General features: G+C 43.1%; 1 protein-coding gene across 2 annotated transcripts in view; it reads left to right on the forward strand.

The window, feature by feature from the left end:
* The window catches only part of PRKCH (protein kinase C eta), a 224169-nt gene that overhangs the window by 27931 nt on the left and 169997 nt on the right, over positions 1 to 26241 (forward strand). The window contains exon 1 of one of the 2 annotated variants that reach the window (XM_032622055.1): positions 2259 to 2315. The exons of the other annotated variant lie outside the window; for it this stretch is intronic. Within the exon in view, the coding sequence (XP_032477946.1) occupies positions 2274 to 2315 (42 nt within the window). The 5' untranslated portion in view covers positions 2259 to 2273. Of the gene's footprint in view, positions 1 to 2258; positions 2316 to 26241 lie in introns of those variants that run through there. 2 annotated transcript variants of the gene reach the window in all.

The raw sequence follows: 26241 nt of genomic DNA on the forward strand, positions 1-26241 counted from the left end.
GTTGCTGTCTGTATGTTCATCCTTATGTTCATGGTGGTGTTAGAAATACTGTATAGTATTTAGCAAGTGTCAATGAGATGCCAGGACTGTGCTTGGCATGCAAAGATGAATAAGGTAACCATACAGAGAGCTATTGACAATATAATATGTTATAAATGACCCCCAAAAGGTCTATGCGTTGTAGGAATGTAGAGCTGGGAAGATAACCAACATTTGTATTCTTATGATGTCTCTTGCTTGCACGGTCACCCTTTTTGTATTCTTTTTCTCCCCCCATCCCCCGCAGTCCCCCCCACCCCCCCGCCCCGTACCGCCATCCCCCTCCCTCTCCAGTCAGGGCTGAGGTTGAGACGGTAACCTGTCCAAAGGCTACTTGTCGGCTACTGGGCCCTAGAAGAACACCAGCACATGCATTCGCCTGGTTGGTGTTGTATACAAACAGTATAAAAACAGAAGAGAATTGACAGATATTTAGATCTACGGACTTGTACACAAAATAAAGACTACTTTTATCTGGTTAGTGTTTATGCCTTGGCTGCTGGCTCCATACTCCTCTGGAGAGTAAGAACATCTCATTGCCCCTCGGAATCGTTTCCGAAACTGAGCCTAGAAACCGCAGCAGGGTCTCTGTCCTTACCTCTTCATCAGAGTCCCATGCCTCTTAGACACTATCAGAATGTCTCCTATCCCCCGTGTCTGTCTGTACCGGGGAGCTCAAAGCGCTTTATAACTACACTTGCCCCAGCAACCTGGGGAGGGAGGGAAGGGAATACAGTCAGTTCTCCTTTGTGGAGGCAGAGGTATCGACTATGTCTGTTAGCTTAGACCTTCAGGTTATTCCAGAACACCCTTGCTGACTTCGATTTTACGGTGCTCAAAGACCAGTCCTTTAGTGTCAGGTGTGGCAAACATATCTGTTGAGGGATTGTAGGTTATTTTTTCGACTCTCCCTGGAAGAGCCCAGTCTGCCTCATGCAGCCTCAGCCGAGGAAATAAGTAGGCTCTGGTGCTGCCTTTTCTTCACCCCACGCCTTTGATGAAGCACCGCTTTGCTTTGCGTGTTAGGATCCCAGGGTGAGAAGTACGCTACACGTGTTTCTAATCTTGCAGTCAATTCACACAGCTTAAGCAGTGCTCATTTAAAACATTGCAGAAGCTGCATGAAATGATACCCTATTAGAAAACTTTAAGGTAGCTACTGATTCCCCAAAATAAATGATTGGGCTGTCTCAACATTGAGTTGCAATGTTGAGTTGCAACCTTGAGTGTTGAGTGAGGGCTGCATCACTGGCCTTTATTTCCCTTGTCTTTATGGGATGAGGGTTCCTTCGAAGGGCCCCAGGATTCTGGACGAATGTGTTTCTAAATCTTCATTCTCACAGGTGGCGCTTCTAGCTAAGGTCCTGCAGGGTTGCATTCTGCCACACTGCACTTCCTGCTTTGGGCATGTGGGCGTGCGGAGTGGGAACTGCGTGTGGTCGTGGTTGGGGGCCTGTTGGGGAAGACGACAGGGAAAGGCAGGCTGGCATTCGGTAGCTTTAGTCTGTCTTTTCTCCTGCTCTGCCTTTCTGTCTCCTGAATTTCAGGATTTGGGTGCACGTATACATTTAAGATTTGCTCTACATAAACGAAAGCATACTTGCTTGCTGGGAGGGACATATGCGAGGGAACTATGCAGTGTATGGAGGCACAGTGAGAGGTGGGGAGATTCTGGGGGAGGCCCACACGGTGTTGGTGGTTTTCCAGTTGGTAGAATAGTGTCGGCGCCCTCTTCTCTGGTACAGATGTAGCTCTCTGGGGCCCAAAAGACAAATCAAGATTAGTAAAGAAAATGACATGCTCTTGGCACGCTGTGGTTTGTATTGAGGAAAAAGTGACCCCAATTTGAGCTTTCAACTTGAATTCTTAGTAATGAATTTAACGAAGAGGCGGCTTCCCATATCTCTTTCTGTTTAGCTGTAAAACTATAAAAATGCATGCTGTTAAGTTTGGATGGCTGCTACTCACCAGGGCAGGTGAAGAGACTTTTACGCTGACGCCTTGGGCTAACCCTGGGAACAGTTGATGCTCCCTCGCAGAGAAGGCTGCTTTCACACTTTTCACAGTCAACTGTGAAGTGCAGAGTCTTAGAGCAGCAGCCCTGACTGTGGTAGGAGGGACCCTGGGGTGACTGTCCCAGCTTGGTTGCTAAATAGCGGTGTGAACTCAAGGAAACCATCACGTCTGTCTCCACTGAGATTATCTTTCAACAGAGGAATCAGACTGTTATCTCTATGGGCTTTTCTGGCTCTGAATTCTGCAATATCTACATTAGTGTAAGTCGACATCTTTTATTTGAACTGTTGGGGCCAGATGTGTTTCTGAATTCAGGATATTTCAGTCTTACACGGGGCTGTGTGTCCTCTGTTAAATAATATTTCCCCTAGGGGCCGGATGGCACCCTGTAATCAAAAGCATTAATGCTTGGGTTTCCCTGGTGGCGCAGTGGTTGAGAGTCCGCCTGCCAATGCAGGGGACCTGGGTTTGTGCCCTGGTCTGGGAAGATCCCACATGCCGCGGAGCGGCTGGGCCCGTGAGCCATGGCCGCTGAGCCTGCGCGTCCGGAACATGTGCTCCGCAACGGGAGAGGCCACAACCGTGAGAGGCCCGGGTACCGCAAAAAAAAAAAGCATTAATGCTTCTGCAGTGAAACATGAATATTCACACTAAGTGGGATAAATGAAGATGGCAAATTGCCTTGTATTTGTTGAGGTCAGATTTTTGACAACAAACATTATAAAAGTTTTTCATGTTTTGGAGCATTTTGAATATCAGGATTGCAGGTAAGGGATTATGGACCTGTATAGACAAAGGGGGAAAAAATCTGGAAGATTATGTATCAAACTCTTAGCAATGGTTTTCTTGGGTAGAGAAGTGGAGTGGAGGTACAGAGGACTTTTATTTTCCAAATTATATATTTTTCTTGTGAGCGTGTCTAATTTTATAATCAGAAAAAATGATTAAAGATATGTATAAAAAATAGCTCGAGGGGCTTCCCTGGTGGCGCAGTGGTTAAGAGTCCGCCTGCCGATGCAGGGGACACGGGTTCGTGCCCCGGTCTGGGAAGATCCCACATGCTGCGGAGGGGCTGGGCCCGTGAGCCATGGCTGCTGAGCCTGCGTGTCCGCAGCCTGTGCTCCGCAACGGGAGAGGCCACAGCAGTGAGAGGCCTGCGTACTGCCAAAAAAAAAAAAAAAAAATAGCTCGAGATACATTTAACAAATCCATTGCATTGTTTGTTAGGACATTAAGGTTTGAATGATGTTTTTCCTCAATTTTTCAAATTTTTGAAGTGCGACTATAGTTTACATATACTTATATTTTTTCTAGATAATAATATTAGAAGAAATATAAAAAGAATATGTAATAGTAATTAAAAAGTCAGTGGTAAAAAAGTAAGTCCTTTGGAGTCCCATGTGGGAGGTCAGGAGACACCTCCTCCCTGGTTTGTAGAGCACATTATAGTGACCTATTAAATAATAAAAATCACATGGAAGAAGCAAATAATGATAGCCAAAATATAATGTATGGGAAAACACTTTATGGAAATATAAGGCCTTACAGAAATAAAAGATGTTATTGAAGTAACATTGCAATTCTTTGGCGGCCCGGAATGAATGGAGTTGGTGGGAATGGGCTTTATCTGAAAATGGACTGGAAGAATTCCTCCAAAATTGAAGGAACTTTGCACTTGCAGTTTTATGTATGGAACATAAGTGGGATGGCTGATAGTTGATTGTTTAATTTTGTCAGTTCATACATAAGGACCTATATTATTCTTAGTTTTCACATTTTTTCATATTTCTAATCAAAATATACTCATCACTCATTTGTTACCTTTTCCCACTTAATTGTATAATTACTCTTTGTATGTTGCTGCATAATATTTCAGTCACTGCTTTACATAATTTGCTGACTTATTGCTATTTCTAATTTTTTTTTTTTTTTTTTTTTACAAATAACACCTCTCTGTGCCAGTAGGTCTTCCTTTTTATTTCCCCTCGTATATCTAGGGATTGTTTTCTTATGAAAGATTTTCTGAATGTAATAAGAACTTGAAGTTTATTCCATAAGCATTTATTGAGTACCTACTATGTGTTGAGGCTTTGGAGATACAAAGATGAATTTTTAGAACCTTTGCATGAGCTGTGTCCATTTCCTGGAACTCTCTCCCCATCACCTGGTTAATTCTCCATTTGAATTCCACTTCACCAGGAGGCCTTCTATGAGTCCCCCAGAGTAGTTTAGGTTTTTCTGTACTTTTTCTTCTCATTTAATCATGGTTATAACTACATGGTCATTCTGGGATTATTTGTTTTATTTCTGCCTTCCTCAATAGACTATGAACTCTGAGAACAGGTCCCATGTCTGATTCGTTCCTCTTGGTACTTTACTAGGCACTCAAATATCTCTAATAAATGAGTGCTTGAATAAATGAATTAAATGTTTGAATGTGTTCCCTGCTTTGAGAAACTTAGAACATTAGAGGTGACCAATGGATTGGGTTGATAATTTCAGTGATATATAAGTGCTTTATGAAAATAACCTTTTCCCCCTTTGCAACAAAGTCCCTGGAGGAGAACTCAGTGCCAGCATGTTATACAATGTCTTACCTGATTTTACCCATACTCTGCACTAGGAGTGGGCTCATCTTAAGTTCTTTTCTGGACAGCTATTGCTTTTCTGTACAAATCCTTCTTTGTCATTGCATTGTATACCAATAACATTCGCCTTTTGGACTTATTTTGGCATCCTTGTTTTCCTCATATTTAAAAAATAGTTTTTTCAGGGCCTCTTTCAGTGGTGTTATCTGATGGCTATTCTTGTTTTGATCTTTATGCCCTTCTAAAAACTGTTAGTTCCTTGAGGGAAGGGATGATTTGATCTCCGATAGTATCTAATACAAATTCATGTGGAACAGTGTTGGTAATAAAACTGGATAGGATACATTGGAAAATTCATTTTTTTAAATTTAATTTTTATTTTATATTGGGGTATAGTAGGTTTACAATGTTATGTTAGTTTTAGGTGTACAGCAAAGTGGTTCAGTTATACATGTACATATATCCATTCCTTTTCAGATTCTTTTCCCATATAGGTTATTACAGAATACTGAGTAGAGTTCTCCATGCTATACAGTAGTTCCTTGTTGGTTATCTACTTTATATATAGTAGTGTGTGTATGTTAATCCCAAGCTCCTGATTTATCCCTCCCTCCCAGCTTTCCCGTTTGTTAACCATAAGTTTGTTTTCTAAATCTGTGAGTCGGTTTCTGTTTTGTAAATAAGTTTATTTGTATCATCTTTTTAGATTCCACACATAAGTGATATCATATGAGATTTGTCTTCTCTGTCTGATTTCACTTAGTATGATAATCTCTAGGTCCATCCATGTTGTTGCAAATGGCATTATTTCATACTTTTTCATGGCTGAGTAATATTCCATCATATATATATGTACCACATCTTCTTTATCCATTCCTCTGTCAATGGACATTTAGGTTGCTTCCATGTCTTAGCTATTGTAAATAGTGCTGCTATGAACATTGAGGTGCATGTATCATTTCAAATTATGGTTTTCTCTGGGTATATGCCCAGGAATGGGATTGCTGTATCGTATGGTAGTTCTATTTTTATCTTTTTAAGGAGCCTCCATACTGTTCCCCATAGTGGTTGTACCAGAAAATTCATTTTCTTACATACATTTTAATGTATCCCTTGGGTCAAATGGAGAATTTTTTTTAAAAGATTATCAAATAAGTATTTAAGTGATTGGACCAAAATTTATATTCTTACCTTTTTACTAAAAACATACACTAAATAATTTTAAGGGAAGATTTGGTAGTCTCGTGTTCAAGATTGAAATCTCTTGACTACTATTGCTTTGACTTATCATTTGCTTCATGGGTGGCTTCTGAATTCATTGCTTGGAATGTTGCTACTCAGGGCCAGTGTTGTTAGTATTGCTCTGTCATGATTTTATTTGTTGCTACTTCCACATTCTAGCTGACCTGGAATCTGGAAGATGTCCACCAAAACACCTGTATAATTCAGTTTGAATTCAGAAGTGTCACTTGCAAGAGAGGCAACCTCAGGCTCATGACACTCTAATGATTTAATCATAAATCTCCTTATACATAATAGAAACTGGCAGGTGACTCACCATGGGTGGAAGCCTGAAAACAGCCTGCCAAGGAGGGTCGTTTTTCTGCTAACACATCACCACCCTTTTGAAGTATCCAGAGAACCTGAAGAGCAGGAACTGCCAGTCAGACTGACTGAACGCTTGGCATTCTTTCATGGAAAGATGACAACTCATTCAGGGTGAAAGAGGAAGTGGAGGGGGCGGGGCCACAGAGCAGGAGGGTGACCTGACATTTCCATTATTTTGTAGGCTGCTAGCTCTAGTGCAGTGGTTATTTGGGGTGGGGGGGAGGAGTTGGAATCATGTACCTCATTGTCTATGTCTAAGGGAATATATTATACCATTTTTGTCAAGGAGGGGAATTTGTACACGTTTTATCCTTGTGTTGCTTCAGAATCTGGATTTGCGTGTGATCCCTGCTATTCCCTGCACACTGACCTTGGGACTTTGCTGATGACAATTCTAGCATCATTTTAAGAATTGAGATTCTTCTGTGTCAAATTCTGTGAAATTTGAGAGCCGGAAGACTCGTTACAGGCTATTTCTGGCTTTGCCACTGACATGTTTTGAGTGTCAGTTGATTTTTGTCTCAGTTTAGAAGCTTACATAGTAAGAGTCAAAAGACCTATACTTTGATAATTTCTTAAGTGTTGCCTTGGGACATCTTTGGGGGGAAATAAAGTTATCTTTAGTTCTTTGTTACTTTGGGTCGAACCCACTGGGGAGTTCAGTAGGCAACCAGTGGTGAGGAGGGCCGTGGTGGATCATCTGAAAACTGGTCAGTCCCCCAATTCTATGGTCTCTCTGTGCTTCTGCCATCCTTGTCTGGTAGCAACCCAGGCCCAGGCCAAAGCCAGGACTGCCTTCTCCACCTGGGAGAAGGTGGAGGTCTCGTACCTGGGCCGCCAAGTTGTGCAGGGAGGACTTGCACCTGGGCAGGTTGATGCTGTCCATTTCATCCCCCTTCTACTGAACACTTACTCCAAGCAGTTGGTTCTCCAGAAGGCCTCTCCACCCCCTCATTCAAATGACTGCATCTGAGTTCATTAAGAAACTTGGGGCTTCCTAGAATGATCTCCACCAGTTTCCTGTCCTGGTGCCTGCAAACATATGTGTAGTCACCTCACCTGCTTCCCTCTAGGTTTCTCCCATCCCCTCCTGATGGCTCCTAGGCCATCCTCTATTAGTCATTATGCCTTCCTCTCTAATTTTCAACCTTTGCATCTTGACGCTCTCTTTCCCTTTGGCTATGAAATGCTCTCAGCATTTCCTATGTTTGTACTTCTTATACTTACTAATATATATTTGTCAGATCCAGTGGACATGCTGTAGTCCTTGTTGCTCTGGACGTCCTTGTTGTGTCTGATGCAGCTTATCCACTCTCTTCTCCTTAAGAGTCCTTGGCTTCTAGAAGGGATGGTCCATGCCTCTGGTTTTCCTGCTGCTTTTCTATCTTCTATCTCCTTTGTGCAATTGCCCTCCTTTACTCAGCCCTTGCTGTTGAAGTTCAGTTCTGGAGTAATGCTCGTCTCTTCTCACATACTCTGGCTTCAGGGCTTCATCCACTCACTGAGTTTTCATCACCATCTATGTGCCGTGACCCACCAGTTCTCTGCCTTACACTGCAGCCTGGTGTGCAGCAACTGCTGGTCATCACATGTATATCTGAAAAGCTCCTTAATTGCATGGGGGCTGAACGCACCACCTTTCCTCTGAAGTCTCCCCTTTCTCCCATCTTCAGAGACTATATTGCATGGTGGTGAAGGTTGGTGCTTTGGAATCAGACAGATCTGGATTCTGACACTTATTGATATTTGATCTTGAACGTATCATTTAATTCCCCAAACTCAGAGTCTTCCTTTTTAAAATGGGGATAGAAATAGTACCTATCTCAGAAGGTTCTTAGGAAGTAGACCCTAATATATCCATACGGTGCCTGGCTCAGAATAAGAGGGCAATACATGTTTGCTTCTACTGGTGGTATTCTCTTTTAGTTACCCTCATCCATCGAGTCATCCTTAATACCTGCTTTCTTTAGCTCCTATATCCAACCAGTCTCCCAGTGTGGCTGATTTCTAATTACCATTTATTTCCCAGTCCTGGAAATTTCTGAGTTTCCTCTTCTCTTGATTCTCACTACCACTCCCTCCATGCAGGTCCTCATTATTGCTCCCCAAGATGAGGCCACAGTCTCCTGCTTTCTTTTTGTTCCTTCAAGTCCAGTCTGCTACCAGGTGGCCTCTCTCTGTTTAACAGGACCTCTCCCCTGGTTGAAGTCCTCTGGTGACTCCCGTTACGTGTAAATCAAAGACCAAGCTCCTTAACATGGTATCCCTGGTGTCTCATGGCCATTGGTGGCCTTTTAGCTTATTTCTCCCCACTCCCTGACTCCAGCTCTATTCATGAGCAAAAATATCCTGCTCCGTTCCCTGCGCATGCCATGCTGTTTAGGCTCTTTCTCACCTTTATTATCCACGGTACTTGGAATGCTCCCTTCCCTGCTTTTGCCTTACTACCTCCTTCTTCTGAGGACGCCCCTCAGTTGCCACCTCCTCCGGGAAGCCTTCCCTGCCTGACTGTCTGATGATAGGTTAGGTCATCTTCCACAGAATCCTGTTATTCTCTGTCCTCATCATGCGCTTACCAGGTGGGATCACGGTCTGTTTATGGTCTTTCCTACCAACATAAATCCTGAAGGGCAGACACTATGTATCATTCAACTTTATATTTTTTGTACCTAGCTCGATGCTTGACATGTCGTAGGGACTTCTGAAATGTTTGTTAGATGAATGACTGAATTCGAGCAAACCTCCCGATGACCTTGTTTTTCTGGTTTGTGTGGACTACAGTGTCCTGGGGCAGGACTGGGTTTCAGCAGTTCAAGCCATGGCTGGGCAGCCACAACAGAAGTAGACACGCTCATATACCTTCCTTGGAGTTCCTCGTCCTAGATGACAGCCCTGGAGTGAGACTGTCACCTCACTAGTGTCAGAGCCTGAAAATTATTCCTGTGAAGAATAAAATGTGTCACGTTATTGGCTTAATTTTTTTCCGGAGAAAACTTTAATATTTTAAAACCTATGGTAATATTAACGCTTTCTATTTGCATGAGAACTTCCCCGATGAGAGATACCACAGGTGTAAAGTTTTCTGAGTAGTGTTACACCACGGTGGAACTACTTTCCATCGATACAGAGATAGAGAACATGTATACTGTGAGACAGAACTTCTTTAGAGATGGAAAATAGACTGACCTACTTCAGCGGCTGATTGTTTCCTAATTTTCTGTTTTAAAAAGATGACAGCCGAACACTGAAAAGCTTAGGACATTTTAGAACTCTGCTGCCCAATACAGTGGCCACTAGCCACATGTGGCTGCTGAAGTTTCGATTGAATTAAAATTAAAAAATTCAGATCTTCAATCATGTTAGCCACACTTCAAGTTCTCAGTAGCCACATATGCCTAGTGGCTGCCATATTGGGCATCTCAGATATAAAACATTTCCTTCATTGCAGAAAGTTCTGTTAGACACACTGCCTTTGAATGTGAAAGTCTTGATGGATAATCTCAAAACCACCTAACCACAGAGGGAGTTTTACAGAGCTATGAAATAAGAATTTTTACTGGGTACACCATATAATTGCTGTGTCATTTTATATAGTATATATAGCATTATATCTCCTTATCATTTGAACTTGTCTTTATCTTCAGAGACAATGATATTCAGACACCAAATGTTATATTTTCTGTCTGGAAATGTTTTCTTATACAACTCAAAGGGGAAAATGAAGAATGTGGGTTGAATAAATGGAATTATTTTTCTTTGCTTCACATTATCAGAAAAACTCACAGGCTAAAATACATCCTGGAACTAAATATTTACATTTCTTAAAGAATGCCATCTCTGTGTGTGTGTGTGTGAGAGAGAGAGAGGGAGAGAGAGAGAGAGAGAGAGAGAGAGAGTGAGAGAGAGAGAGGGAGAATGTGTGTGTGTGTGTGTGTGTGTGTGTGTGTGTGTGTGTGTGTGTTGGATGAAAGGGAAACAAATGATCTGTATTGTTGTATAATATAAAACACTTAAAAATTAAAAGCAAAATGAAAGCAAGAGCTTCTACTTTCTTTTGTTTTCTTCCATATTTGCCTTATCCACTTGGATTCTGGTGGCCTGAGGAATTTAAGAAGTAAGCATAGGCTTAGTTCAAATGGAACCATGCTAGGAAGCTCTAGCTATCTTGTAGTGCCAGGGAACTCACTAGAATATTTCACTGTGGAGCAGCAACTTTTTACACTGAATACCTTGGATGCCAGTACTGTAGAGGGATGGGAGGGATTGGAATGATCGTTCAGAAGGAATAAAAGTGACAGACCTGTACAGTTCATCTCACACACAGATTCACGCATGACTGCCATGCACAGGGAAGTATGGTCTGAGTCATTCGTGATTAAAGACCCCAGGAGACCATAGGTGACTCCCATCTGGATGGCTTCTGACACCCAGTTCAGAGGCTGCAGCAGGTGGGATAATTTTTGGATTACAGACAGCTGTGATTTCATATTAGCAGCTTGTTTCCCCACCCTGTTTAAAACAGTGCTTGGGGACATTCTTCCTCTTAACATTTTTTGAGAGGAGGGATGTGAGCTTGAGGGTAAAGGGCACTGAATTCTACTTTGACCTTCCTGTACCTTCGTCTTCTTAGGGTGCCTCCTTATCGAGGGAGAGAATAGAGGGCATGTAAGTGTGGAAAAGTTTGTAAGAGAGTGAAGGGCGAAGGGTATTTGTCCTAGATAATAATCACAGTGGTTATAGCATAGGCAAAGTGGGCTCCTGACCAACGTTACAAGTTTATTTTACCAATGAACTTTTACTTCCCAGTGAAACATTAGAATTTCTGGCAGTTAATTATTTGTGGACTTTGTTCATGGTTTTTCTAAAACTTTCAACTCTGTCTCCCTTCATCACAATGGGGCTCAATTTTATACCCTTTATGTCCCCTTTTGAAAAGAGGCAGTATAGCCTAGTGTTACAAATGTGGGCTTTGCAGCAGATAGATGGGGGATGGAAACCCATGGTCACTACTTGGACAAGTTATTTAAATTTCCAAGCCTTAATTTTATAACCTGTAAAATGGGAATAATAATGCTTACCTCACAGGCAAGAGAAGGACATTTTCATGTGTGGAATACAAAATTAAGTCAAGCTGACCCATTTTCAGAAAGACTTTTGAAAATTAATAAACATGCCATATTTCTTGATCATTTTTGTGATTAAGTTTGGTCATTTTCTTTGAGTTTTACCACATGTATTCACTTAGTGGTATAAAACTATAAGGAGAAGGGGCTCTCAGTGAAATTAGACAGTCTCAGAATCTGTCCTACTATTAGGGAAATAATCAGAAAATAAAATTGAATGTGCTCAAAAGGATCTATTCCTTTTAAGGAAAATCACTGTATTATTTAAAGGAAAACAAAGAGGCCAAAAGGGAAATGAGAAAACTAGGAAGTTCAAAGGAAGTTCATTTTGTTTTAAAAAGCCCTTGATTATTTGAACTTTCTGCTGTTTTGAGGAATATCATTGTTCACTGATTTCAATCCAGCCTAAGAGAAATAGAAAATCCACCTTATCCTCCAGAGACTTTTTGAGGACAGACTACCCAGTTTTGAGTGATCACAAACATTATCACAGACTTACAAAAGTCAGGATTCATGTGACTCTGACACAGAGGAGGTGGAATAATCAAGTGTTCCTCCCATGAGCACTATGTAGCGATCATCACAGAAGGAAATGAAGTTCCCTTTTCCTTAATGCCCGGGCTGCTTGGGCCAGCATTACTGAAGATGTGTGTCCTGTTGATTGCGGCCGATACTGGGCTAATTCCCAGAGGTAGAACGAAGGTTCCCAGCCTTGGAGATACATATCGTATAGAAGGGAATGTGGACATGAGCGCAGGCAACGTCAGTATCAGATGATGAGTGCCCTGACAGGGAGCTGGGAGATGACAGAAAACAGCTCCTTACCCCATGTGAGTCTTTGTGGAGAAGTCACCTGAACGGAGTCTTGAATGATGAGTAGGACTTAGTCATATGATGAATGGGCAGGAGAGAGGGCCCCTGTTTGTAGGCTAAGGGAATAGCATGAGTGTTAACGCACTAAACATCCTGTGTATGTTGGTAAGTGCAAGCCTTTCAGTTGAGCATAAAGCACAGAGTGAGGGCTTCCCTGGTGGCACAGTGGTTGAGAATCTGCCTGCCAGTGCAGGGGACACGGGTTCGAGCCCTGGCCTGGGAGGGTCCCACATGCCGCGGAGCAACTAGGCCCGTGAGCCAGTTACTGAGCCTGCGTGTCTAGAGCCTTTGCTCCGCAACGAGGGAGGCCACAAAAGTGGGAGGCCCGTGCACCGCGATGAAGAGTGGCCCCCACTTCTTAAAAAAAAAAAAAAAGCATAGGGTGAGGGTCAAGGGCTGCAAGGGGAGTGGTGTAGCTGGGGGCTAGACCATGAAGAGCCAGGTCTATTATGTGAAGGCTTAGAGATATGCTCTAGCTGGGGAGCCATTGAATTTTAACCAGGGGTGTAAATGGTCAGATCTGCCTTTTGGATGGGTTGCCATGGCAGCTTGGTGGATCAGAGACTTGAGGCTGAATGGCAGGAAGCTGTCATGGTCGGCCAGATGAGAGAGGATCAGCCATGCGAGTAAGCAATGGAAGTTAGGGCTGGAGGGAAGATAGGTGTGAGAAGTTCCCATGATGTGAAGTTTATATGACCTTGATCAGTTGGCTGTGGGAAATGAATGAGATGGAGGAAACCAGCATGACTCCTCCAGTTCTGGTGGTGTTATGGATCTGGGGAATGTAGGAGAAAGAATTGGTGTGGGGGCCAAGATGACGTATTGATTTTAAAGTGTCTACCAGCCAATTGAATGTGAATCTGAAGCTCTGGGAGGATGGATGGCTAGAGACAGGAACCTAGGAGTCATCCATATAGAGGTGGTAGGTAGAACAAATATGAATAGTTTGGTGCTCAAGGAGAGCAGAGAACGAAGAAGGCAGTGGACGGAGGACAAAGTCCTAGGGAATAGCAGACAGAAGTGGAAGGATGGATGAAAGAAGACATTCCTAGAAAAGACTGTGAAGAAGGGCTCTGCAGGCGGCATCTGTGCTTGTCATAGAAGCTGGGAGGGGGAGACTTTTGAGAGGTTTGGAGTTGAGATAGCTAACCCAGGCCACCCTAAGTATTTGATGAAGTAGCCGTCAAGGTAGAGTGGGTTTGGGTGTTTGAAGAGAATGGAGATTATTTGGAATAATCCAGTCACTGGAGAAAATGGGAGGTGAGCTGACCAAAGAAGAGTGGAAGAAAGGTGAAGAGATGCTGAGGCTTGAGGTTAGAAACTCTGAATGTCCAGTGGCCCCAGTGTATGTGGCTCCCCAGCCTGTGTGCAGGAGCAGAGGCAGCAGATGAGGAGGTTGATCCAGGGTGGGGTGTTGCCAACCAGAGGTGGTAGAAAAGCAGGGTGTGAGGACGTGAAGGTACTAGCAAGAAATGGGAAGGAAGTGCGACCAGGAGGGGGCCTCACAGGTTGGAAGGGAACAGTTCATGGCCTTGGAGGGCTCTGTGTGGTCAAAGAACAGGTGTAGAGGGAGGAGCCAGGAGGCTGTAGGGTGGTGTAGATCCCAGAGCAGTTTCAGTGTGTGGTCATGTGAGTGGGTGGCAGGAGTGGCCTGGCAATGAAGGCCAGCTCAATGGAGGGTGGCCCGCAAGGAAAACTATAGAAAAGGGACTTTGATTCCACTTGCACAAACTCGTAGGATTCACTCTGAATGACAAGAGAATGTGTTGAATAAAAAACTGTATTTGGATGTTGAAGAACACGGTAGGTATGTGTCCTAAATGTTTTGAGCAGTCTTCCTAGATGCAGGGGCATCTCCCCTCAGCATCTCTGAAGGCACCTGTTGGGATTCTGTCGTCATTTATTTAAAGTGAGGGAAAAAGTCTGGGTTTGTGTCTCTTTAAGGAGGAAAATAAGAAAGCTTAGACAATGAATATAATTTATGATAATACTTTATACTTTTCAAAGATATTATTTGCTATTCAGTTTAGTTTGGTAGTTCTGGGTAATCCATTAAAAGTCAATTTTTAGTTTGTTACTTTCTGCAGAGATGGTAGAAAGGAATATATAACCCATATATTTCACTGAGTAACAGAAAGAACTGAAAGCTCTAAAGTAAATTTGTTTTCTCGTGCTAAGAAAGTGCATTATATACACTTCAGTGCAATTCCACCTAAAGTTTCATTTTCAACTTTATATATTTCTGTATTTGATTTTTTAAACTGCAGGTGTGTCTTCTAAGATGAGAAAAAATAGAAACAAATCACATTAGCATGTAGTTTCTCGTCTCCCACCATGTGCTGGGTGGTGTGAGGACAAAGGATGCATAAGACTTGCTTCTTGAATCCGAAGAGATCTGAATGTAGTTGAAGAAACAAGACGTAAACACAGGAAAAGTTAGATAATTATGCAGGAAGTAAACAGCAAGGCATGCCGTGACTAGTGGACAGATAGATACATGGTTTGGGCAGCAGTTCTGCAGGAGTTCAGAAGAAAGGCCATTTCAGGCAGTGACGGTAAAGGAAGGGAAAGAAGAAAAGGCTTAAGTAGAGGGACTAAACGTTGGGAATTATGAAGCCTTGTTCTACAGCTTCTGCTTACCTTTTGCCTCCATTTCCCAATCAGTAGAAGGGCACGATGGTATGTTGCCTCCCAGACTGTCAGGAGGTGAGACAGTGATTGCAAAATTGTTTGCAAGTAAGGCCTGGGCCTTCCATAATGTGTAGGAGGTACAAATGGCAAACCTTCGGAAGGTGCACGAAGTTTTAGGTTACCAGGGTTTCGTTTCTGTTGTTCGCATTTACTGAGATGGAAAGAATTAGTATATTGCTAAACGTTTGGCTTTGTTTGCCCCCCCCCCCTTTTTTTTTCAGTAAGGAAAGACTCATAAAACTCGGAAGACATTTTATGCAAAACTACTAGACAAATTACTGCTTTGGAAAAATTGTTTCCATGGCCATGTATCCTTTTTTATTTCTTTATTTCCTTGAGCAAAGATAATAAGTCGTAAGCAAAACAGGAGAGGAGCCAGATTCCAATTTAGGGGGAAAATAATTTGTAATTCACTTGTTCACCTGGCGTCCTTAAAAAAGTCAGTGGAAGTTGCAGGGTGGCTGGTGACCACTTTGGGTGAACCTAGCCTGACCCCTGGCATTTTGGAGACGACGGCCTCAGAATTCATGGGTTTCCTAGATATAAGGACATGGATGTTAGTCATGTCAACTTTATTGTTAATTGCTTTGGGGATATAAATGGTATTCATCAGGCAAGGAAGCTTGTACCCAGAGTGTAACTAATGTGGACCCTTCTTATACATTATTGATCCTTCAACATCTCTGTGTTCCACGTTTATGCAAACATTTATACTTGCCCGAATTGCCAAAGACTTTGAGGCATTCAGGGCTCCTGGGCTCTTAGCGTAATGGTGATGAACGTGGGACCTTGGAAATTTAGCCTAAAATTCACTGAGTATTCAGAGAGTACCTCTCTGTCTAGGGAGGTGGCTCATTGCTGCTGTGGTGTTCCCTTCTCTAAGGTAGCAGTAGTAACCTGGACAAAAAGGGAAATTTCTGAGATAAATACTTTGAGTAGGGAATTCTGTTCTCCTGAATATATCCACTTGCCTACATATTCCATTGCTCCACTCCTTCACTGCTTCTGGAACTGGTAACCCAAGGGCCATAAACATGACTTTCTCCTACTTTGGCAGATTGGGGGCCTAGAGCTAGGAAAGTATGTCAAAGAACAGTGGGGATAGAGGTGAGACAGGAAGCTGAAGGAAGCATGCATTACAGCCACAGGGAAGGGGTAGAGTCAGCTAGTACTCAAAGTGACATCTGCCCCTTCCCCAGTCTAAACGTCCACGTCTGACTCAACGTCCTCAGAGGACACGCACCCAGAAAAACAAATACGAGACGGTGCGACTCTGGTATTGCAATGTGTGTGCATGCATGTGTATCAGAGATCAGCCCTGATGTAACTGCCACTGAGGTCACAGTGGGTGAGGTCATGGTGGGTGAGGTTACATGCAAGAGGCACCACACACCTGAGCTGCCCTTGGTGCTGCTCTCCTCCCACGATTTCCCTGTTTTCAGCATCCACCTTGGTGCCTGGCACATAGTAGGTGCTCAAAAAATGCTTGCTGAATGACTAACTGGATGAATAGGTGCTAACTCTGACCCCTGTTGGAAATTCTGTGACCCGGAATCATTCTACAAGGAGCGAGAGCCCAGGGGAGATTTGTGTCCTGCTTGTGACTTTCTTGTAACAACTGCAAAATAATGTGTTACTCAGATAGACTACAGGCTCTAAACACAGGCTCTTTGGAGGAGCCTCCAGGTGTCCATGGGCCTCAGGAATAGGACGCAAAGTTGGGGTTTTCTGGGGAGAGAGTCAGAGGGGTCTATGACCCAACCTGGCCTCCTGAGGGGCAGTGCTTTAACCCAGCCTGACCCTCCTGTGGGCATGCCAGTGCCTTCTAGTTCCAGCATCTGCTGGAGGTTCCTGACAGAGCCCACATTTCGCCTTTTGTTATGGAAAAAAAAAAAACAGAGAAACCGTGCCTCCAAGGTGATCTTGCCTTTGAGCCCGGTGTGTGTCCTGACCGGGAAGACTTCCTGCTGATGGTCCTTGGCCCGATGCCGGAGATGAGGAGACTCCTCCAGACCGATTTGTAAGGAAAGCCCTTAGAGGCAGGGCTGACTTTATGGAGTCTCTGCTCAGCAGACAGATGGATGTTTATGAAGTAACAGAGGAGGAACAACTAGGCCAGAGGTCAGAGGACTTAATGCTGATGTGCCCTTTGGCAACTCCTGTAACTCTCTTGTAGGTATTTTCCATCTGTAAAACGAGGGCTGGTACCAATTACCTCCCGAGTGGAGCCAACAAGGGGAGTGTGCTGTGGAGGTCTGAACATTCTTGAAATTTTTACAAAAATTTAGAATAGAAAGATGTTTGATTATAAATAAATGGTGATTTGCCCCCTGCAAATAAATTCATTAGACATTTTTGCGGCCTTCGAAATTATATATATAGGCATCCAATTGGTACTTATGGGGAATTGTTTGAAGGATATTTAACAATGCATGCATTTATTCATTATTCATTTATTCAGAAAAATGTGTAGAAGTCTAATATGTGCCAGACCCTGGAAACATACTTCAGCCTATGCTTCCTTTTGACACCCAGGCTGTGTACTTGGCCACATGGTTTGGGTTTTGTAAATCAGCTTTAGAAGAATGCTGCTAGAATTTGCTGTGCAAAATGCACCATTGAGTTACCGTTGGGATATTTCTGGGCAGGTCTGTAACCACTTTCAGTACATCCTATATGAAGATGCACTAAAACAGTGGTTCTTAAACTTTAGCCTGCATCAGTATCACCTGGAGGGCTTGTTAAAACACAGATTGCTGGGCCCAGCCCCAGAGTTCCTGATTGACAGGTTAAGGTGAGCGAGGTGCTTAACTATTTGTCATTCTAAGAAATTCCCATGTGGTACTGATGCTGCTTGGTCTAGGGACCACACTTGGATGTGGTCTTACATTAGACATTTCTTTAGACCTAAAGGCCTTGGGAGTTCTGTTCCTCCTCAGAAATTGGTGTGGTTTCATTGTGGTTAATGTGAATCATGGTTATGATCTTGGTTCCCTTTTTGCTTTGCTTCAGAAATTTGGACTGAAATTTTTAGATCAACTTTAATAAAAGTTAAACTGTTTACTTTTAAACTTAGCCCCAGACTTGAACTCCTATTTCATTTTCCCCATTCTGATTTTTTTACCTGTTTATATTTTGCAATTTTATTATGTAACTTCCGGTAAACTGTTTTGTGGAATATAGTACATATTGATAAATGTGATTGCAGTCACCGTTCTTGGGCATTTGGCTTTTATGTTTTAACTCTTTAATACATTAGCTATAGGAGTAGTTTCTTCAGAAAAGTCGAATTATTAATAGCAACTAACCAAAGTGGATTGAAAATAAAAACTTGGATAAGAGGGTGAGAAACAAAGTTCTCAGTAAAAAATTATAGACTTGTTTTTAAAGAACTGGTGCATAGGTAATATGACATACAAACAGAAATTTATATTGCTTGAGAACCTTACTATATAAAAGCAAACTATATAGTTTCTTAGATTGTAGGATGAGCAGAGAAGGGATGGAGCGGTGAGAACAGGGGAGGAAGAACTAATAAAGTGGGTTGCCAAGCGTTAGCGTGTATCAGAGTCAGTCACCTGAGGGGTTTGTTACATGGGGTGCTGGTTTACTGGGCCTGGGCTTGGGGCCTGCATTTTTACTAAGTATATCAGGAGAGTCTGGCTCAGGGGGCCTGGGACAAGTTCTTGCGCTTTTACTCCTTTAGTACTGGGGAGAAAAATGAAAAGCGGGGGTGTCTTAAAAACCTCCCAAGTCTTTATCCTCTTTTTTTTTTTTTTTTGGAGGATGAGTTCCTGTTCAGATTTTCTGCAACTCTTTGTGAAATCAGATAGTGTAATGGGCATGACATCATTTGCATTACACAGCGTTAGCTCCAAAAAAAAAATACTCATGTTAGATGCTGGTCGGAAGCAGTTTATAGCTGCTTTCTCTCCTTCCCCTGCCCCTTTGTCTCTCTGTCTCTGTCTCTCTCTGACTCTCTTTGTCTCTTTCTCTTGCTCTCTCTTCTTCTACTTTTAGTTTAATGGAAGACCCTTCACCAACAGCTTGTCTAAAAACAATCTGGAAAAAGGGAATCAATGGGAGTACTTTTTAAAAGAAAAGTCTTGGATTCTCACTGAGGGCCTTCTCCAGGAGCGTGGTACAGCACTAAAGGTTGCAGTATGAAAACTGGCTCTGCCTGGGATGGGCTAACCCACACCAGAAGGGGAAAGTGGGAAACAGGGCCAACTTAGCTTTGATACGGCAAAGCTACGTACACAGTCTAAAAAGGTCAGGGCTCCTTCTGCACTGCTGCCTCTGGCTGGTTTTTCATCCATTTAGTGAAAAACTCACATTTATCACCTGCAGTATTGTTACTAATTCAGATTTAGATTTCTCTAAGGGCTACCTGGATTCAGGTCTCCATGGAGGCAGTTTTTATTTAAAAGGGACTTTTCTTAAATAGACGTTTTATTTTAGAATAGTTCCAGATTTACAGCAAAATTGTGAAGATAGTACAGAGACTTCCCACACCCCTCACACCCAGTTTCCTCTCTTAATATCTTACATTAGCATCGTACTTTTATCCCAGCTGATGAACCAGTAATGATACATTTCTACTAACTAAACTCCATAGTTTGTTCACATTTCTTTAGTTTTTACCTAATGTCCCTTTTCTGTGTTGGGATCCCAGCCAGGATACTGCATTATATTTAGTTGTCATGTCCCCCTAAGCTCCTTGAGACTGTCACAGTTTCTCAGATTTTCCTTGTTTTTGGTGAGCTTAAAAGCTTGAGGAGCCCTAGTCAGATATTTGGTAGGCTCTCCTTCAGTTTGGGTTTGTCCGATGTTTCCCTTGTAGTTAGACTGAGATGTGATGGGGTTGTGGTGAGGAAGACCAGAGTAAAGTGTTGCGTGTCATTACATCACATCAGTTACATCAGTACACATTCCATTCACACATACTAGCAAAAAACTGTTGATGGAAACCTTGATTGCGTGGATGAGCTCACGTTTGTCACGTTTTTCCCATGGGGCTGCTCTTTCCCCCCTTTCCGTCCTGTACTTTTGGGAAGGAAGTCACTGTGCACAGCCCACACTTAAGGTTGGAGAGTTAGCCTCCACCTCCTGGGCTGGTGGATGGGGGATAAGTATATACGTACATTATTTGATGTTCTGCTCACGAGGTTCCCCCCCACACACACCATTTACTTATTTGTTCAACACTTCATTTAGGGCAGTGTGGAACTGTGGATATTTATTTCATACCTTAGTTTATAATCCAACACGCCATTATTCGGTTGCTCAAACTGTGCCAGCTTCGGCCTTTGGAAGCTCTTTCAGTAGGCTCCTGTGTCCCTTGGTGACATATCCCCATCATTGTCAGTTTTTTTTTTTTTTTTTTTTTTTTTGCCGTACGCGGGCCTCTCACTGTTGTGGCCTCTCCCGTTGCGGAGCACAGGCTCCGGACACTCAGGCTCAGCGGCCACGGCTCACGGGCCCAGTCGCTCCGCGGCATGCGGGATCCTCCCAGACCCGGGCACGAACCCGTGTCCCCTGCATCGGCAGGCGGACTCTCAACCACTGTGCCACCAGGGAAGCCCTGTTTTGGGGGGTTTTTTTTGAGCACTTCCTTATTCTTTCTGACACTACAGACGCTCCAGGCTCATTTTGTATATTTATCGCTCCAGCCGTAGAATCAACCATTTCCCCAAGGAGTGCTGTTCCTTTTATTGCAAAATGTTATTAGAAACCATGTTCTGGGCATTGGGTGTCCTTGTTGCTACTAGAGTGTCACTGCTTCTAGGTCCTTGCAGCTGACAGAGCAAGGAGAGATGTGTTTATACCAAGCCTTATATATACACATATCTATAAGTATTTCTATGTACGTATGTATCTGTGTTAAGCCAAACGTGAGTTTGCACTGATGTCTTCAACTCCAATACACTACTACATGGATCGTTCTAGCCTTTCTCCCTTGCTTGTCTGCAGGTTCCAACAGTGAGAACTGCTTCCCACCATCTGCCATCCATTTATATACGTGTGTAGTGGCTTCAGAAGGGTTTACTGGTTCCACCCCACGCCCACCCCTCAGCTTTTCCAGCTAGAGTTCAGTGCTTACGTGAAGCTCCTTTTGCTTTAGTCTTGAGTCCTCACTCATTTCCCAGGTTACTAGGTCAGCACCTTTTCCCTCTCTCCCTTCAGTGAGGTTAACATAGTTTTGAGTACACTTGATTCTCATGTTGCAGTTGCATTCCATCCAGGGATCTTTTGACTCGTTGAATGCTTTTTATTTTTTTAATTGCATCCGTTCAGGTTCACTGTGCTGTAAAGTTCTATGGGTTTTGGTGAATGCTTAGTGTCCTGTATCTGTCATTATAGCATCATATGGAACAGTTTTACTGCCCTCAAAAAAGCACCTGTGCTAATGAAGCATTTTTAAGAACTTGAAAGTATGGCTAGGTGAAAGGAATAGGAATGAATATTAGAAAACAGCTTCTCATGAAAAAGCAAAGGCTGGTGGGGCCTTGTTTGCTGCTTTAGGAGAAGGCAGAGCCTAGGGCCCAGGGATGTGTTTAGGTTAGAGTCAAGTGACATGACTGAGAAAAGAATATGGGTTGGGTTTTTCATTTTAGCAAAAAGCCTCCAAAGAGTCCTAGTTGAAGTACCTCTGGTTTAGATGTGAGGTGGGAGGTGGGTGGTGGACATCCTGTCTCAGGCCTCTCTTCTTTTTTCCAGGCCCTACAGTAGCCTCAGCTCACCCTTTGGTTGAACATCCTGCCTAGAGTCCTGCCAATCAGTTACATCTGAAAGCAGTTCCGGTTTTACTTCTAAGTGATGTTCAGAAACTGGTCTGCTGTCAGCCTGTCCCCTGGCTGAAGCCCTAGTTGTCTTTCAGCTGTGGTTGTGAACTAGTTTCTAAGAGTAGGCAAAGTTAATTTAGTAAGAAGTGAGAGAATGGGACAGGTGAACTTTAGGAAAACTTCCTGTGTGGTAAATATTAATCAAGTTTATTGAAAGCCATCCATGTATTAGGATTCCCTTCACAGGGTGGTGGGAATGGTACTTGAGGACCTAAAATCCAACTCTAGTTCAACCTGCCGATTTATTTCAACCTGCCATTTTATTAAGTCATTTACCCCTGGGTGACTGTGCAGTGGGCACAGTTGTACTTTACTTTGCCTTACTCGGAAGGTGGCTGTGAAGATAAATGGAAAGAAATGTGTGAAATCGCTCAGGGTACCCAAGGTAGATGGAGTGGCTGTACCCTCTGCACCCTCTTCTTTCTCCTTTGCTGGCTCTGCTTTCTCCTTTTCTCTAAACATGGCTTTCCCCCTTGACTCTGCTCTTTTTTTTTTTTTTTTTTTTTTTTTTTTGCGGTACGCGGGCCTCTCACTGTTGTGGCCTCTCCCGTTGCGGAGCACAGGCTCCGGACGCGCAGGCTCAGCGGCCATGGCTCACGGGCCCAGCCGCTCCGCGACATGTGGGATCTTCCCGGACCGGGGCACGAACCCGTGTCCCCTGCATCGGCAGGCGGACTCTCAACCACTGCGCCACCAGGGAAGCCCGACTCTGCTCTTTGAACTCCATCCTCTGTCCTTGGGGTCACTGTCTTGCAGTTCAGTTGTCCTTAGTTTATGGATGGCACCTACCACTCTGTCTAGCCCTTTGTTTCAAGCTACAGTCCCCATCTATCTTTTTGCCAAGCATTACTACCTCAATGTCTCCTCAAAAAATCAATATATTTAAAAATTAGAGTCAACCTAAACCAACTGACCTTCTAGATTCTCTTACTTCTTCCAGGGTAAGTCTTCCAGGCTTCCAGGTTCTGGAGCCCTTGGTTTTTCAGCCTCCCTGGCCCTTAGCCCCCAAGCCGTACTGAGCTCCTATAATGTTTCCTTCCTGTCTCCCCCCAACCACTGACCTGTACTATTGGAATAAACTCTTAACTGTGTCCTCTTCCCCCAGTCCCGTCACCCCCTCTACCTTGTCTCCCAGCCTGGCCTCCTCTACTATTGCTAGTCTAATTTTTCTTAAATTTAGACTCTTAACTTGGCATCCAAGGTACAACTTGCATTTTTAGCTTTACCTTCCAGCTTAATTCAACTATTTAACTAAACTACATATTCCTTCTTGCTTCTGTGCTGTTTGCTCTCCTTCTCCCCACCCCCCTTCTCTTGGCAGGGTAAATTTTAGAGGGGGAATTAAACTTGCAGGTAGAGGGTATAGCAATATGGATGGACTTTGGCTAAGTATGAGGAGGACCATTCCAACAGAGTTGCTAAGGAGCGGGTGGGTATCATGGAGGAAGGCCAGCTGTTACCTCCCGGTTCCCAAGCCTGGGGATCCCATTAAAGTCTTTATCTTCCTACACCTCTGTAGCATGTCTCTTCTTTTCTGAAGTTGCTTCCTCCCTTGTCCCATGATACCACACTTGGGCGAATTCCCCCCACCCCTCGGATTGCATCTCTGGTGCTTATTATTTCTCCCTTCTACCCCTCGGATTGCATCTCTGGTTCTTACTATTTCTCCCTTTCCTGTGCTCTTTCTTGAAGAATTTCAGACTCTTAGTGATCACCTTTTGAGAAAGATCCCTAAATGAGAGCTCCAGCCTGATCTTCACTCCACAGTTTGTCTTTAGTTTTATCTTCTTGCCAGTTGTTTCTATTTGGGTTCCTTTGTGTCCAAATTTGAACTCATTTCCTTCCTTCTAAAGCATGTTCCTTCCCCCTGAGTTCCCTGCTTGATTAATGGCAACAGAGGTTGGCAGACTTTTTCTGTACAGAGCCAGCCAGTAAATATTTTTGTCTTCGTGGGTCATAAGGTCTTAGTCACACCCACTCGTCTCTGCCCTTGTAGCATAACAGCAGCCATAGACCATATGTAAATAAAAATGGGTGTCTCTGTGTTTCAGTAAAGCTTTACTTACAAAAACAGGCAGTGGCCTGAAATTGGCCTGTGGGCCATAGTTTGCTGACCTCTGATCCTAGGTCACCTGGGCCTCAGATTCAATATTCCTTTGACTTTCCTACTGCTTTTTCTTTTCATATGATTTTAATTTCCACTGATTCCATCCTTACGAAACCTTTCATATTTCTAGACCATACTCTCCCTCATTCATTGTTCTAGTACATAAAATGCCCCTTTGACATGGAACTGTCCATCAATTTACATAATCAAAAACCTCTAGTGTCTCATCTTTAATAAGGTGAAAATTCTCTGAGTGCAGCTCTTTCTTCAGTTTCGCCTCTAACCTTCTCTCTTGCTCCTCTGAATGGACACTTCTTCATTCACGCTGGTTTAGTTTGTGTTCTGAAAGTGGATCTATCTCTGCTCATGATGTGCTCCTGACTCACAGGAGTCTCTTCCTGCTTATTGAAACTTGCCTTCGGGCCTCAACTCAGGTGAAGCTCTGCCCTAGCCCAGCGATTGCTTCTTTTTTAAATTAAATTGAATTTTTTTATATATACAGCAGGGTCTTATTAGTGATCAATTTTATACACATCAGTGTATACATGTCATTCCCAATCGCCCAATTCATCACACACACACACACACCCCCGCCACTTTCCCCCCTTGGTGTCCATACATTTGTTCCCTACATCTGTGTCTCAATTTCTGCCCTGCAAACCAGTTCATCTGTACCATTTTTCTAGGTTCCACAGATATGCGTTAATATGCGATATTTGTTTTTCTCTTTCTTACTTACTTCACTGTGTATGACAGTCTCTAGATACATCCACGTCTCAACAAGCAACCCAGTTTCGTTCCTTTCTATGGCTGAGTAATATTCCATTGTATATACGTACCACACCTTCTTTATCCATTCGTCTGTTGATGGGCATTTAGGTTGCTTCCATGTCCTGGCTATTGTAAATAGTGCTGCAATGAACATTGGGGTGCATGTGTCTTTTTTTTTTAATTTTGTTTTTGTTTTTTCGGTACGCAGGCCTCTCACTGTTGTGGCCTCTCCCATTGTGGAGCACAGGCTCCGGACGCACAGGCTCAGCGGCCATGGCTCACGGGCCCAGCCGCTCCGCAGCATGTGGGATCTTCCCGGACCGGGGCACGAACCCGTGTTCCCTGCATCGGCAGGCAGACTCTCAACCACTGCGCCACCAGGGAAGCCCACATGTGTCTTTTTGAATTATTGTTTTCTCTAGGTATATGCCCAGTAGTGGGATTGCTGGGTCATATGGTAATTCTATTTTTAGTTTTTTAAGGAACCTCCATACTGTTCTCCATAGTAGCTGTATCAATTTACATTCCCACCAGCAGTGCAAGAGGGTTCCCTTTTCTCCACACCGATCTCCAGCATTTGTTGTTTGTAGATTTTATGATGATGCCCATTCTAACTGGTGTGAGGTGATACCTCATTGTAGTTTTGATTTGCATTTCTCTAATAATTAGTGATGTTGAGCAGCTTTTCATGTGCTTCTTGGCCATCTGTATGTCTTCTTTGGGGAAATGTCTATTTAGGTCTTCTGCCCATTTTTTGATTGGATTCTTTGTTTTTTTAATATTGAGCTGCATGAGCTGTTTAAATATTTTGGAGGTTAATCCTTTGTCCGTTGATTCATTTGCAAGTATTTTCTCCCATTCTGAGGATTGTCTTTTCATCTTGTTTATGGTTTCCTTTGCTGTGCAAAAGCTTTGAAGTTTCATTAGGTTCCATTTGTTTATTTTTGTTTTTATTTCCATTACGCTAGGAGGTGGATCAAATAATGTCTTGCTGTGATTTATGTCAAAGTGTGTTCTTCCTATGTTTTCCTCTAAATGTTTTATGGTGTCCGGTCTTTCATTTAGGTCTCTAATCCATTTTGAGTTTATTTTTGTGTATGGTGTTAGGGAGTGTTCTAATTTCATTCTTTTACATGTAGCTGTCCAGTTTTCCCAGCACCACTTATTGAAGAGACTGTCTTTTCTCCATTGCATATCCTTGCCTCCTTTGTCATAGATTAGCTGACCATAGGTGTGTGGGTTTATCTCTGGGCTTTCTATCCTGCTCCATTGATCTATATTTCTGTTTTTGTGCCACTACCATATTGTCTTGATGACTGGAGCTTTGTAGTACAGTCTGAAGTCAGGGAGTCTGATTCCTCCAGCTCTGCTTTTTTCCCTCAAGATTGCTTTGGCTATTCAGGGCCTTTTGTGTCTCCATACAAATTTTAAGATTTTTTGTTCTAGTTCTGTAAAAACTGCCATTGGTAATTTGATAGGGATTGCATTGAATCTGTAGATTGCTTTGGGTAGTATAGTCATTTTCACAGTATTGATTCTTCCAATCCGAGAACATGGTGTATCTCTCCATCTGTTGGCAT

This window comes from Phocoena sinus, chromosome 2, assembly GCF_008692025.1.
Source record: "Phocoena sinus isolate mPhoSin1 chromosome 2, mPhoSin1.pri, whole genome shotgun sequence".
NCBI lineage: Eukaryota > Metazoa > Chordata > Mammalia > Artiodactyla > Phocoenidae > Phocoena > Phocoena sinus.